This window comes from Fundulus heteroclitus, chromosome 5 (assembly GCF_011125445.2).
Source record: "Fundulus heteroclitus isolate FHET01 chromosome 5, MU-UCD_Fhet_4.1, whole genome shotgun sequence".
In the NCBI taxonomy this organism is placed as follows: domain Eukaryota; kingdom Metazoa; phylum Chordata; class Actinopteri; order Cyprinodontiformes; family Fundulidae; genus Fundulus; species Fundulus heteroclitus.
Genome location: NC_046365.1, coordinates 14,722,389 through 14,736,392, shown reverse-complemented (window position 1 = coordinate 14,736,392; position 14,004 = coordinate 14,722,389). Strand labels below are relative to the sequence as shown.

Below are 14,004 nucleotides of genomic sequence, written 5' to 3'. Positions count from 1 at the left end.
GCCAGATCCCCTTCCTCCATACTTCCCCACATGCAACAAGGTGAGATGCCGGCTGGTATTCGCATTTATTTTCAAGGTTGTTTTTTTCTTAAACAAAACTTTATCGAACAATTCTAGAAAAAACAGCGCACTGCTGTGTGACGTCTCCTTCTGTTATCTGTGCTTGCGGGTCGCTTTGCAGTCCTGAATTGTTCAGACAGCAGCAGTATGATGGCGGTCGCATTTAATAGTAGTATGAATGACCACCACCAAAAGAAAATCTGATTTCAGCAAAAAATCGGAATTGAACATCAAGACCTCCAGTGTGAACGTAGCCTTAGTCTTACGGTACGGAGAGTGGCAAGAATAGGGGCGTTTCCCAAAGAATGCAATTAAAAGTCTTATTTATTAGTGGAAAGCTGTTAAGCAATGGGAGCCTACAATATTGAGACCACATCATAACAAGATGAAGTAAGGTAAGAAGAAAGAAGGACGGCTATTAACAATGGTATTTTATGGAGCGCTAGCTGCTACTACTGGGGCGACAGTGGTGCAGAGGTTAGGGAGTTTGCCCTGCAATTGCTGGGTTGCCGGTTCAATGCACCCCTTCTCTGACTGTCTCTGTCGTTGTGTCCTTGGGCAAGACACTTCACCTGCATTGCCTGCTGGTGGTAGTCAGAGGGCCTGGTGGCGCCGGTGTATGTCAGTCTGCCCCAGGGCAGCTGTGGCTACTAACATAGCTCACCACCGTCTATGTGTGAATGTGTGTGTGAATGGGTGAATGACTAAAGTGTAGGGGGAAGCGCTTTGGAGGTCGTCAAGACTAGTTAAAGCTCTATACAAGTACAAGCCATTTACCATTTACTACTGTGTGTGGACGTGCAGTGAGAGACAGGAGAGTGACGTGAAAGACGTATAAAATGTGACATGACTGTCCATACTGCGGATGCTTTGGAAAAATATCTGATCCGTATAAAAATTAGTACCACATAGGGAAGTGGCACACATCTGATTTATATGGAGGTGAAAAGACTGGAATTGGTTCACATTGCCATGAAAAAGACAGATATGGGTCGCATATGGGCAAAAAGATCTGATTTGGGTCGCATTTCCCTGCAGTGTGAACGCAGCCTAAAACTTGTCCTGCCAAGACATTCTCACACCTGAGCGGTGGATCTCTGCAGCTCAGCCAAAGTCAGCTGTTTGTCTTTGAACAGCCTGACACGTTAGGTGGACATTCATGTCTCCGTATGATTTGCCGTTCTGCCATTGCACGTTTGACGCTCAGGATATGGTTTTATAAACTGATTCGGCTTTACACTTCAAAACATTCTTCCTGACCCGCCTGCTGAGTTCTTCGTTCTTCACAGTGCGGTTTATTAGGTACTGTTTGCTCTAACAAACCTCTAAAGGACTTCCCAAGACAGCTCTATTCATAGACAGTAAATACATCCTGGTTACCAATTATGTCTCAAATTAATAAGGTAATGGTGCTAAGGGCGGCAGATTTTATTTGTAGAAACAAAAGTGCTGCTTTATTTTGGTCCTTCATAATACACACCAAGGCTTGTGTGACGTTACGACCACGTGAAAAGGTTCAGGGGGTGTGAATACTTGCGCTAGGCTCTGCATTTATTGTCTCTCTCTGCCCTGCTGTTCCCTCTGTCGCCTCCCCTTGGCCTCTCCTGGTGTCTCCTTGGTCGAGGCTCAAATAAATTTTAATTACAGGTGACGCGGAGGCACAGCCGTGAGCCACGCATGAGCACATGTGTGGAGACAGAATGTATCTATGTGAGAGCAAATGTGTGATTCATCGTCTGCAGCCTCTATGTGGAGTCACGAGGGAGGACAAAGATTTATGGATTTTTTTTCTCTCTAGCTCTCATCTCCCTTTATTCCAATCTGGCTTGTTCTGATCTTCTTTTTTTTTCATTGTGGTTTTTATTAAGTCCTCCTTATTAGGTCTAAAGCGTCCGGCTGGATCCGACGGGGTTGGGGCGGCCACCTCTGCTTTGAGCCCTATAGGGGATATTTTTGCCACAATGATGGAGAGAAATGTGGGTTTTCAATGCCAGAATGGCACTGAAAACCCACATCTATTCCTTTAGTATCACTTGCTTTTTTTTAATCCCTTACATCGCGATACATGAATCTTTTTTTACCCCCTTATTTTAATTAAGAGGAAATCAAGTTACCTCTGGGTCCATGGGAGGGTACTTCCTTCCTTTGCTTTTTCCCAAACATTTTGTCTTTCCTCCCTCCAGGAGCTGGCACCAGAAGCCCTTTTGAGGGTCAAAGCTGAGAGGAGAAGAAAGCAGAAAATAGAGGTAAAAGTGTCACCATGACTGGCGAAATGAAGTGGTTTCTTTTTGTCAGTTTTGACTGTGAAAAACTGTGTTTAGAAGTTTATTGTCATGAAAATCTTGCAGCACAGAAATTAAAAGGGATTTGTCTTTTTTTTTTTTTTTTTTGTCAAGCTCATGAAAAATCAATAACCTTGAGAGCAAAAAGGCAGCACATTACTGCTGTCGTCTCCAGACAGATGCACAATGGATACAATTAGTCCACTTTCCATTTTCAGGGAGTCCTGCTGTGCCTTGCGAAATAAGTCTTACATGTCAAACTTTTATGGTCACATAAAACACTAAATAGTTCATACACAGTTGAGGTGTTTGGTCCAAAATGAATCAAAATACTTACAAAATATAGCCACCCTGAAAACGTTACATGGCTTTCGGATTGATGTTTCTAAAAAAAAAATACGTTTTTTTTTTAGAAACGGTTTTAGCTGGTGGCGTCACACCAGCTGAAAGCGTTTGCCTCTTCATGGGCAAGCGCTTTCAAGCGTGGCAGGCTTTTCATTCATCGGGTTTAACGAAGAGAGAGGCCGACAGGCAGAGAATTTAAAGACAGTTTGGCCGTTTTTAAAATTAGTCCAGTCCGCAAGTTTTGGTTTCATTGAAAATCTTCATTTTTTTTTTTTATCGGAAAGCCTGAAGTAAAAAAAAAGAACAAACAAACAAACAAAAAAAACATGACTACATTAAATAGATTTTATTGAAAAATTTGTTTTGTTGAAATCCAAACATATTTTAAACTGTGTTTTTTTTTCTTTTGTTAGAATTATTAGTTATATCTTTATGTAGTCTCAATAGATGGCAAAAAGGTTTCAAAGCGATTCCATTTAACTAAACATCGTAAACGTGGTATTGCAATGTGATTATCTAACAAACATCCATATTCAAAGGCTTTCTACTGATGGGACAGCAGCAAGCTCTAGCAGAAAAGCCTGACAACAAGTAAGAAAACTGGGCAGTGAAAGGAATGTGCTTCAGATGAAACCCTATTTTATAACACATGAAAAAAATTACAACTGTGAAGAAGAGGTCTTTCATAAGAGTGATTTATTAATGCTGCTTCCTTTACCGTCATGTGAGCAGCCTTGCTAATTTACCAGCCCATTATTAGCAACGTGAAGACGCTCAGAACAGGTTATATATAAATAGCTGCAAGTCTCCTTCTTATGTCTGTGCATGATGACATAACTAGGCCTATTTTTTTGTACAACCGGCTATGGTAGATATGAGAAGTTATATGTAATGTCATGCCTGGATATTTTGCTGACACAGCACATCAGTAATAAAAAGAACTTAACAGCTACAGCCCACCTCAGCATATCATGTGTGCGAGGCAAGAAAATCCACAGCGATCCAGCACAGTCCCCATCTATGCAATCATCTTCATCTCAGCCCTTAAGGGTGAGAGATGTTTGGTTATCATAGCTTGGCTGATCAGTGTGCTCCACTGGCACAGTGGGCTGGAGTACAACGTTAAGGTGGATGGGAATGAAAGATGTTAATTATTTCTTCATCTGCCTACATTTTTGGATTAATAAAGCAAAACAGGAGCTAAGTGGTCTCTTTCAGTCACAAAAGTAAGGAAAGAAAGGGGAGATTTTGAAAAAAAAAATAGCCTTGAGTGTTAGGAATCTGTCGGAGTGCTGCTGTGTCAAAAAAGAAATGACAGGACAGAAGATTAGGCTTTTGTCTAACTCCATCTTCAGCCAAAAGACAGACACACACACACACATACACACACACACACACACACACACACACAGGGACCACTCATTATTCCATCAGAATCTCTTCCCGAGTTATTTGTATGCGTGTGGGATTGTGATTGAAGACAGAGTCATTCTTTCTCCCGGTCCGAGACACAAATTCTGGATGTCACTGTCTCGAAGCTTGAGGCTCCGCAGGCTGATTGCATTCTGATGAGTGGTGCTTTAGACATAAACTGTTTCCCACTCACCCAAAGCATAGATGCCACATGTTTCATTTATGTCATCAGGGATCAGGCTGTGGACCCACGTATCAGACAGTGCATCAGTCACTTAAGAGGCGGGGTTTAGCGGCCGCCGCTCTGAAAGGCTGAAAAAACCCCAAAAACAGCTAGGAGTTTTAGCTTTTATTATTTGTCCCGGGGAATTATTTGTCACTTGTTGCCATGCTGTTTTCAATCACTTTAGTCTTTTGGCTTGAAACGGTGCAGGAAAACGAAGGTTGCTGTCTTGTCCTCTTTCAGCTGTAATGATCAGACAGGCAGACAGAGGATGCAAGCCATTTGCACTCCGAGGGGCAGATGCACAAAACTATTAGCAGGTGCTAAATGTGTGCAAATGTGCTTCCAATTCTGCACCAAGAAGCCTAGGCAGATCTGCTCCTAAAGTGGCATCTCCAAATAAAGAGATTGATCTGGTGCTGGGTATTTGTCTCCTTCAAATGAAGTATTGTACCTGCCTTTATGTGGAAACCCTAGTTATGTTTATTTATGTAAATCGCAGCCTGAGCAACAAGCTCAAAGCTCCAAAGCTGAACTGTTTGTGTTATGCAGATCGTGACAAAAAAAAAGAAGAAGGGGAAAATAGCTGGTGGTAATGTTGGTGAAACAGAAGAAAAAATAAACCCAAAGTGGGAACCTGATCTTGATTTCAGGTTTGGCCTGATATTTCTGCAAATCCTTTCCAAGTGAAATAAACAATCTAAAGCGATCTCCGAATGAAACAGTTAAACGAATGTATCTTTCCACACAAAAAAAGGCGAGAGACCCAGGAGGGTCAATTAACGTTAGAATACAAATATGTAGCAAGTTTTTCACTCGGCAACCCGGGTTAAAAAACAGCAACTGTGCACTTAAACAGAAATACATACAAATCACTTGCATCTGCAAATTCCCCCCTGAGACTCAGAAGGGTGAAGATAAATAATTGAAAAGATTTAAGAATAAATAATCTCCAGTAAACCAATGACTAGATCACACATTTCAAAGACTGCTCTTTATACAGTCCTATATTACGATGCATGCTTTGTTTGTCATTGGCAAGGTGTATAAACCACATGCATTCAGAGTAAAAAAGTATAGTTAGATAACTGATGTAAAAAATTTAAACATTCTAAATATGCTCTATCTATAACAGCTTCTAGACATGTTTCATACTAGCGGAAAAAATATTGTTAAAGATGAAACAATTAGTAAAACACAGAAGTCAAAATTGTTTTCCCATGTATTTACATTGTTTTGAAACTTAAATGTCCTTGACTAAATAATTCAACTCTCTAGATAAAATCCAAACTTTTTTGGGTCTTAATTAAGATTCAAACAGTCTAAAAAACTGAGTTTTGTGTTCTCATTTGCTAGGTAATGAAAAACAAAACCTTGAACTACACTCCACGTGTTTTCCCTTATAGAATGAAATTAGTGAAATAATTACAATTTCAATGATATTCTAATGTAATTAGATAAACTACTAGTATATATTTCCCAGTCTCTTAATTTTTTTTCCTCAAGTTGAAGCACTGTTTCCAGAAAAAAATCTTAAAATGTGATACATCATCACACCTCTTCTGTGGTGTTATCTTGCCAAAACAACAGCAAGTCATTCCTTTTCTGGGTGATTTATTTACAGCATATTAATTAGCATATTAAAATGCGCTTTCATTTTTTTCCCTCAAAGTAAACCTAACCTGAAAAAAACTCAACCCTGAATCTATTGCCTGGATGAATATCGAGCTGTAAAGCTCATAATGAAACTGTATTGTATTCCACTGAGCTATAAAAAAAAGAAAAGAAAAATGAAAGAAAAGAAAACAACAGGGATATTTGGTAGACAGGGTGTCAACCTGTTGGGGACACCCCGTTCATCCTTGCTTTTCACAACCAGATGGGATAATTCACCGCAAAAAGAGATGATGGGAAGACAAATATTTCAACAACAGCTGAATTTGGCTCTCTCTGGCTTTCTTTTAGCCAGCTGACCAGCAGTTTGCAGTAGCAGGTGAAGAAGGGCCATTTCTGCACTACTCTGCACTCCATAAATCCAGAGAAATACCCACTCTACCCTCACTTTCTCTGGTATCTCAAAAATGGACTGGGATTTTTTTATATATATAAAACCTTGGTATATCTTTCTTAATACTGGAAACAAGTCCATGCCTAGATCCAAATATACCGTTTAAAAAAGTAAAAAAAAAAAAATCTTTTTGATTATGTGTTTAATCACAGCCGAGTAAAAATGAGGAAACCAACACAAAGCGCTTAGTCTATGTTAAAATCTGGTTAAACTTTTTTTATTTCACATGTGCTAACACAAAATGTAGCAGATGTTTTTTTAATCCCATATAGAGTAACATCTATTTCAGAGGAGAAGGAGCAGATGGTGGATTTAAAATCTTGGCAGAAAAGGTTTGCAGGGGTTTGGACATCTTTATTTGGATGGTAGTTTACATCGGTTTGATCATTTATGTCGGCTACCCTGCACACTTCTTCAAATACTTATGGTTTAAACATTTTATACATTTCAAAGACAGACATAACATAACATATCTCAGCCCATATTATTACACATCAAATGTACTTATCACAAATATAGATAGATAGATAGATAGATAGAAACTTTGGTTTCCTCTGTCAGATAATATATGAAAACTTTTAGCAATGCAGCGTATGATTATGAGTCTGTCCTTGACAGATTAGAGGCAAGAAACTGGAGATTCAAGCGAACATAGATGGATCCTATTGTGGAAAAAGCCTGTCTTAATGCTCGAAAACAGTTAATCAATACAAGAATGAGGTTGCTGCGGTACAAATGGCTGATGAGAACCAATATTAAACCAGTCAGGCTGAACCGCTGGTCCCCTGACTATTACAGAGTATTGTACTGAATGTTTAGAGGAATGAAACTCAGTGTGGGAAAACAGCTTTTTAAACGATATCAAATATTGTTGGAGTGCAAGTGCTCTGTCTACCAAAGGTATAAATGGTAAACATTTATCCTGAGCACTTTAGATTCCTGCAGGCCTGTCCTCGAGGACCAAGAATGTAGCAAGAATAGATGATGGGGCGACGGAAACGGCGTGCTGCGATTTGTTTCTAAAAGGCCTACTATAAAGTACCCTGCAAAACTATTCATACCCGTTGAACATTTTCCACATTTTGCCATGTTAAAACTAAAAAACCCTATGTCTTTTATTGGGATTTTATGTAACAGACCAACACAAAGTTGCAAATTATTGTGAAATATTCTATGCTATGCATTTATAGCTCATGCAAGTCAACGCTTCCCTTCCTCAGCTGAAAAGAAAGCAGTCCCTCAGCATGATGAAGCCACCACCATCACAAATATAGAAGGTTGTGGTTGAGAGGTGGTGAAATGTAACATTTCGAAGGTTCTAGGAATCATTTTGCAAGATGTAGAGGTCAGATGGAATTGAGGATATATTGAGACGTCTGGTGAACTTTATTGCACATTAGGGTGCACCGTAATTACTGTCGCGGCTATACTTTTTATTTGTTAGCTTTGTTATTTCTCTTTTTTTATTTCACGTTTTTAATAAAGAATGTGTAAACCAAAAAATAATCCTTATGTATTCATGCTTTTTTTTTTTTTTTTGTTTATTGTTTTTTTCCCCCCTGCAGCTTTAACAAAGAGCCATCTAATATTGTCGGATGTGGACCGAACTGTTTTTCCAGCAGATGTCAGGCTTCCCACAGATTTGGGACATTAGGGAACCTGTTGATGAATGCATATGGGAACAACATTTGTCCCGCTTGCACACCTGACAGGCAAACGTACAGTGTCAGACACTCACGTAAGGGTCTGCGAGTAGTTAAAGTGAGGAGTGACGCCCAGGAACTTCTGCACCTCGTCCATCACTGCTGCGGGGTCGCTTCTCAGCTGATGACCGTCGATTATCATCACCTGAACACACAGAGCGGGGCCTCATTAGGTAGATACCTGTAAAACTGCCACTTGAGTGTCATTTGATGGAAAATAAAGTGTTACAGATCATTAAAGCTTAAATGCATTTTAAACCGTGCAAAGACTGTGCTAAAAACTCAAAGCAGACTAGCATTTGCTTTTGAATCTGTTTGGGATTACAACATGCAGAGTCTGCCTTGGCTTGCGTCTGCGTCTCTGTGTACCTGGTTAGCGGGATAGTACATGAGCCACCTCTCTAGGTGTGTAGCATACAGGCCGGGGATGAGACAGCGACTCTGCAGGGACCGCAGCTCTGCAGGCGCCGCCTTTCTTGCACTTATGACCTCATAGAAGGTGAACTGCAGGGCTGCACGGTCCTCGTGAGCTCTTTGATGCTGAGGGGGGGGGGAAGCACAACAGCAGAAAAAAAGGCGTCAGATATCTTGCTTTGGACGTCGGGGATTTTCCTTTTATACGTTCCTTTGTATCTGTTTTGAGGAAAACAGCATAAAACTGGAGCTGACTTATTAACGCCATTCATTTCTGATTCATCAAACAGCCCAAAGATGACAGTCTCAGGGGTTTATAACAAATTGATTTGCAGATATAACAGAGAGCTTGATAAGGCAGCATTAGCTAGTAGCATCAGAGCATTCTTGGATGCTTGACGTTACGTAAACAGACATCCGAGGCATCTCACGAGACGAGGCAGACAGCTTTTCTAACACGGTGTCTTGTAAAAGCATTCGGCTGTTTTCATATTGCAATCGCAATCTTTAATGTATCACATTAGGGCTTTTACGTCACAGACAAACACATCTATCTAAGTGGTGCGTAATTGTATAGTGGAAGGAAAAGGACACGTAGTTTTCAAAGTTTTTAACAAACAAAATATCAGGAAAAGTGTGTCGTCAATTTGTATTCTGCGTCTCCGAGGAGCGTTTAAGATATTGCCGCAGTTACGGCTTTAAATCCTTCGGGGGCATGACTCTACCGGTTATGCACATCCGGAGGCTGGCCTCTTGGCTTCTCTGATTAATGCTCTTCTTGGCTAGCATGTAGTTTTAGGTGGATGGCCATGTCTTGGTTGGTTTGCACTTATACCACCCTTTTTCTTTTTCCACATGATAGACTGAACTGCGCTCTGTGAGATGTCCAACGCTTGGGAAACAATTTCATAGTTTATCTGCTTCGAACTCCTCCCACACCTCTTTTTCTGTTTTCATTGGTCTTGGTGATGCTGTTTGCTCGCCCGGTTTTCACTCTCTCGCTGCCTTTCAGAGGCCTGAGATAACTACAGGTGTTCTGCGTCGGTCTCAGTTAACCCAGAGAAACTACACAAAGGCAGACTCCACTATGATCATGTTTCCGAAAGCAGTTGATTAAACCAGATTTCATTTAGGGATATCTGGCTAAAGGGGTCTAAAAACAAATCCACACTACACTTATTTTTTTTTTTCTTCAAAGAAACAAGCATAGTAGTGGTTGTCATTAAAAGATACAGATAGAAATATCTCAGAGAACGCAGGACAGGTTTTTTCCTTCACCATATTATAAATACACATGCATAAAAGAGTCAAATGACCCAGTAATATAACCCAAAATGAGCAGATTCAGCATGTTTTTGGAACACAGCTGGGGTGGGGGTGGGGACCTAAGTGGTTAGAGCAGGGTGCTTGAGTCCAGAGAAGGCTGCAGGTACCCGGTTCAATCCCCATAGACTGCCACTATGGGTCCCTGAGCAAGACCCTTAACCCCAGATTTGACCCTGGGGGCCATAAAAGCTACACACTGCTACCTAAGGAAATGCAGGAGACAAATTGTGTTGGAATATACAAGTACAATGACCAACACAGCTTTTGTGCTTTCTTTTTATATTTTGCTGTAATTAAAGAAAGGATCCAGTGATTTGGACCACCTGGAGCAGATCCAGACGTCGGACACTTACATCAAAAACATCAATAGACAATGCATGCCTCGCACAATAACCACAATATCACACAAACAGCCACAAAAAAACCTGATTAACTCACATGTGAGGTAAATTGTAGAGGAATAAGTGCAGTTCATGTATACGCATGTACATGCGAAAATTACCTACATCACCCTAAAAAGACTGTCATAATGGGGAAGGGATGCTTATGACAAGTGGAGGTCACAAAGATATGATTTTTATTTGTAAGAAAATTGGAAAATTGTGTATCATTTTCCACCCAATCCATATTTTTTGCACTACTTTGTGTTAGTCTAAAAGAAAATGTCAGTAGAATGCACCGAAGTGTGTTGGCGTAATGTGACAGAATGTTAAAGACGTTGAGGGGCGTGGAAACTTTTGCCAGGAACAGGACGCGTGCAGTCACGGGCATCAGCCTTCTTGTGTGCATGCTGGTGCTGGGAGTGTTCACCTGATACCAGCTGTAGGCCCTGTCAGACGGGTTGATGAGCAGCGTGATGATCTTGGCCTTGGGCAGCAGGGCAGCAGCTCGCCGTGGGGTCTCCTCCGAGGGAAAGTAGTTGGCGCTCTTCTCAAACATGAAATCCGTGCTAACATTGGAGGGCACGGGGAAGAACTCCATGTACCTGAGGCAAAACAGACCTCATTTTAAGATGCACACCACACGCGCAGGCATCTGCACTTAATCAAACCCCGGTAAGCCAAAGCAACGCGCGGCAGCGCCTTTGCACATAATTTCAAAGTCAAATGCGGCCCGGAAAGTCGACACGTTCTGGAGTTTATCTGTGCCTTAAAGTAATCTGATGATGTGGTTTAAGCCATTTTCAATGAAGAAGTATTTCTGGGGAATGCGGCAGCTGTGTCTGTCAGCTAAGTAACCCATTTATGGGTCATTTTAGGCCGACATATGTCTGTTGGCTTACATTACAGGATTAAAACCTCATTTTGGCGACACTGTTGAGCTGTTTTGCGCCGCCTGACGCATTACTGGGGTCTGTAAAGGCTGGCGAACGGCGATAACAACCTCACGAAATGAAGAAAGGTGGTTTGTTATCTTTTGTTTAACCTTAGGCACAGCCTAATAAAAGACAAAGAAATGAAAGAAGGCGAAGAAGTGTGTGTGTGTGTGTGTGTGTGTGTGTGTGTGGTGCGGTGCAGTGCGTGGGCGCCCACCAGTCGATTCCTCGGTGGTAATTATTGGTGTTGAAGAACTGGACCTCCTCGTATGTCTTCGGACTGGGGAAGTTGCTGGAGATTGAGGGATGCATGAGCAGGAAGAGGTAAAGTGCCGTCGTTCCTGGAAGAAAGGGCATAATTCATAACTGGCTCGTTAGCTCGGCTCAGCAGAGTGTGGGTTTTGCGAGAAAGTGTGCATGAGGATGTGTATGAGACATGTTATACACAGATCCATACTGGATGATCCCCCCCCCCCCCCCCCCTTTCCTACATTTATATGGTGGAGAGAATTCACAGAGGGAGTGCGCGTGTGTCTGCAGAAAGATCATAGGCCTTTCCTTCCAAATGACTCAGAAGCATTTGACACCAATCAGCAGAGGGGGAAATGATCCTGCCCTCTGTCTCACCCTCTGCAGCTCTTTTCTTCACCCGGTTCCCCTCTGATAAAATGGGGATTTATAGTAATCTAATTGTTGTTGGGTTGCTAATGTCGTGACAATGACCTCTCCTTCCATTTGGGATATTACCACCCAGGTAATTACTGTTCATCCCTCACCTTTTCACCCCTCACTCGGGGAAAAAAAAAAAAAAAACTCTGCCTAAATAAATTCTGGAAATCTCATGAAGGCGTAATGCTCTGGAATCCATTTAATGTATGCAGGGTGCAACGTAGGTGGTGCACTTGGATGTGCTTCAGTAAACTGAAGTCTTATTATCGTTTTGTTTATCGTAATATCTGCCACCTATATCGATTATAATGAATCATTGCCAGTCCAGCAGTCCACTGGGCATAGACCACACAGTAATTGTTTTACACTGGGAAAAAAAAAACAATCTGGCATCTGTTGGTTCTATTTATTTAATTTTAATTTATTACTATTGTTTCATGTACTTGGAGAACGCAGTAATATGGTGTAGACACTACATAATATGAACAATTTGCATATTAACATGTTCAATTTAACTTTGAAACTGAATGAGATTTAGTTTATTCACGATAACAGGTACCCTTAAATTGAAAATGAGGTAACTAAGTTAAACTAATAGAAACGGGCAATCATTATGTTACCTTGTGTACTGAGAAGAAGATTTGACCTCATGTTCAACAAGATGTTTAAGAACTAATGAAAATTAAATGGATGAGAGAAATTCCTTTTCTTGAAGCAATCTGTTACCCTGGTCGCTCAGAATGCGCTGATGGTTCACGTGGGTTGTGTGCTTGCCGCTCACAGGCGTATTCTCCTCACCTGTCTACTAGCCACTACACTTAACATCACAATATGTAAACCTATAGAGAAGTCAGGGGAACAGAAAATTCAGGAGAAATACATTTCACCGGAGCCTGGTTCCAGATTCAAAGTGCAACGACGCCTTCTCTGGCACAATGTTCAGATAGCTCACAGAGTTGAGAGACACCTTTGATAATCTGCAGGATTGGACCCACTGAGGTCACCTATTACCACTGGTTTAACTGGTCAAATAGGTATGGAGGGAAGTGAATGAGTTGTGTTGAAGTAAAGTGACCAATTTGTCTTGGATTAACACAACATTATAGCTGCAAAAGCAAAGGGTTGGTGTGCAACTAGAGTCCACTATTGAATTAAGTTGATCCAATGCAGTTATTCAGTAGTCATTTTTGAATCTGAATAGTTTCAGATTCAAAAATGAAATCTGACTCTTAACCTTCTCTCGTAGGTTGAGAATTCGACTTCAGCCCAGTACCTCAGAGCTGTGAAAAAGTGTGTCACCCCCCCCCCCCCCCCCCCCCACAGAGTTCTGCCATTTTTGCTCTTTTGTCACACATAGATGAGTAAGCACATTTTAACCTAAATAAATAAAAACAGCTCTTTTTAATTGATTGGTTAAATTTATTAAGGGGAGAATGCTATCCAAACTAACCTGCCCCGTCCCTCCGCCCTGCTAAATCCACCACTCCCTTTTTCTCTTAGTTTCACAAGGTGCAACCAGGCCACCCCTGTTACTCCCACAGTTGTAGAAACAAAGATCAATCAGAGTTGGAACTGTCTGACAACAGGAAGTCGACTGAAAGATGCCTGATGCAAAGAAATTCCAGAGCAGACAAGAAATACAGTCATCAGTTTGTATCAGCCTGAAATGGGTTACACAGTCATTTCTAGTCATTTCACAGGAGTGTCTGTGGCTGTGAAGCCATTACATCTTCACAGGAGTAACCGACCTCTCATCCAGGAGGTCACAGAGAAACAACTTAAGCAGGGGGCTTCAATTCCGGTCCTCGAGGTATGGTGTCCTGGAACTGTTAGATGTGTCCCTGAGCCCACACACCTGAGTCAAATCGCTGAAGTAGATCCTCAGTTGAAGGAATATGCAGACCTCAGTTCCCTAAGTTAAGGTCATTGTTCATAAATCTACAATAAGAAGATTGGTTGCGGAGTTCATTTTCAGACAATTTCATTGACAGGAGTGGGAGGCTTTATCCTACTACAATGGCTACAATCCTACTATGATGGTGGCTTTATCCTACTACAACACATTTTGTGTGCTACAGGCCTTTATTAGCAGCAATTAGACAGGAAACAGGCAGACAAGAGACACGGGGAAAGCAGGAAAGAAACTCAGCAATGGTCCCAATGTCAGGAATCACACCAATGGCTGC

At 41.3% G+C, this 14,004-nt stretch overlaps 1 protein-coding gene across 3 annotated transcripts in view; it reads right to left on the bottom strand.

Annotated features, from left to right (window-relative positions):
- ndst3 (N-deacetylase/N-sulfotransferase (heparan glucosaminyl) 3) overlaps positions 1-14,004 on the bottom strand; it is a 73,234-nt gene that overhangs the window by 3,497 nt on the left and 55,733 nt on the right. For all 3 annotated transcript variants that reach the window (XM_036136988.1, XM_012877699.3, XM_036136987.1), the window contains 5 exons: positions 11,367-11,490; positions 10,645-10,819; positions 8,464-8,634; positions 8,130-8,239; positions 2,175-2,277 (listed from right to left, as the gene is read on the bottom strand). In XM_036136988.1, the coding sequence (XP_035992881.1) occupies positions 2,175-2,277; positions 8,130-8,239; positions 8,464-8,634; positions 10,645-10,819; positions 11,367-11,490 (683 nt within the window). The remainder of the gene's footprint in view (positions 1-2,174; positions 2,278-8,129; positions 8,240-8,463; positions 8,635-10,644; positions 10,820-11,366; positions 11,491-14,004) is intronic.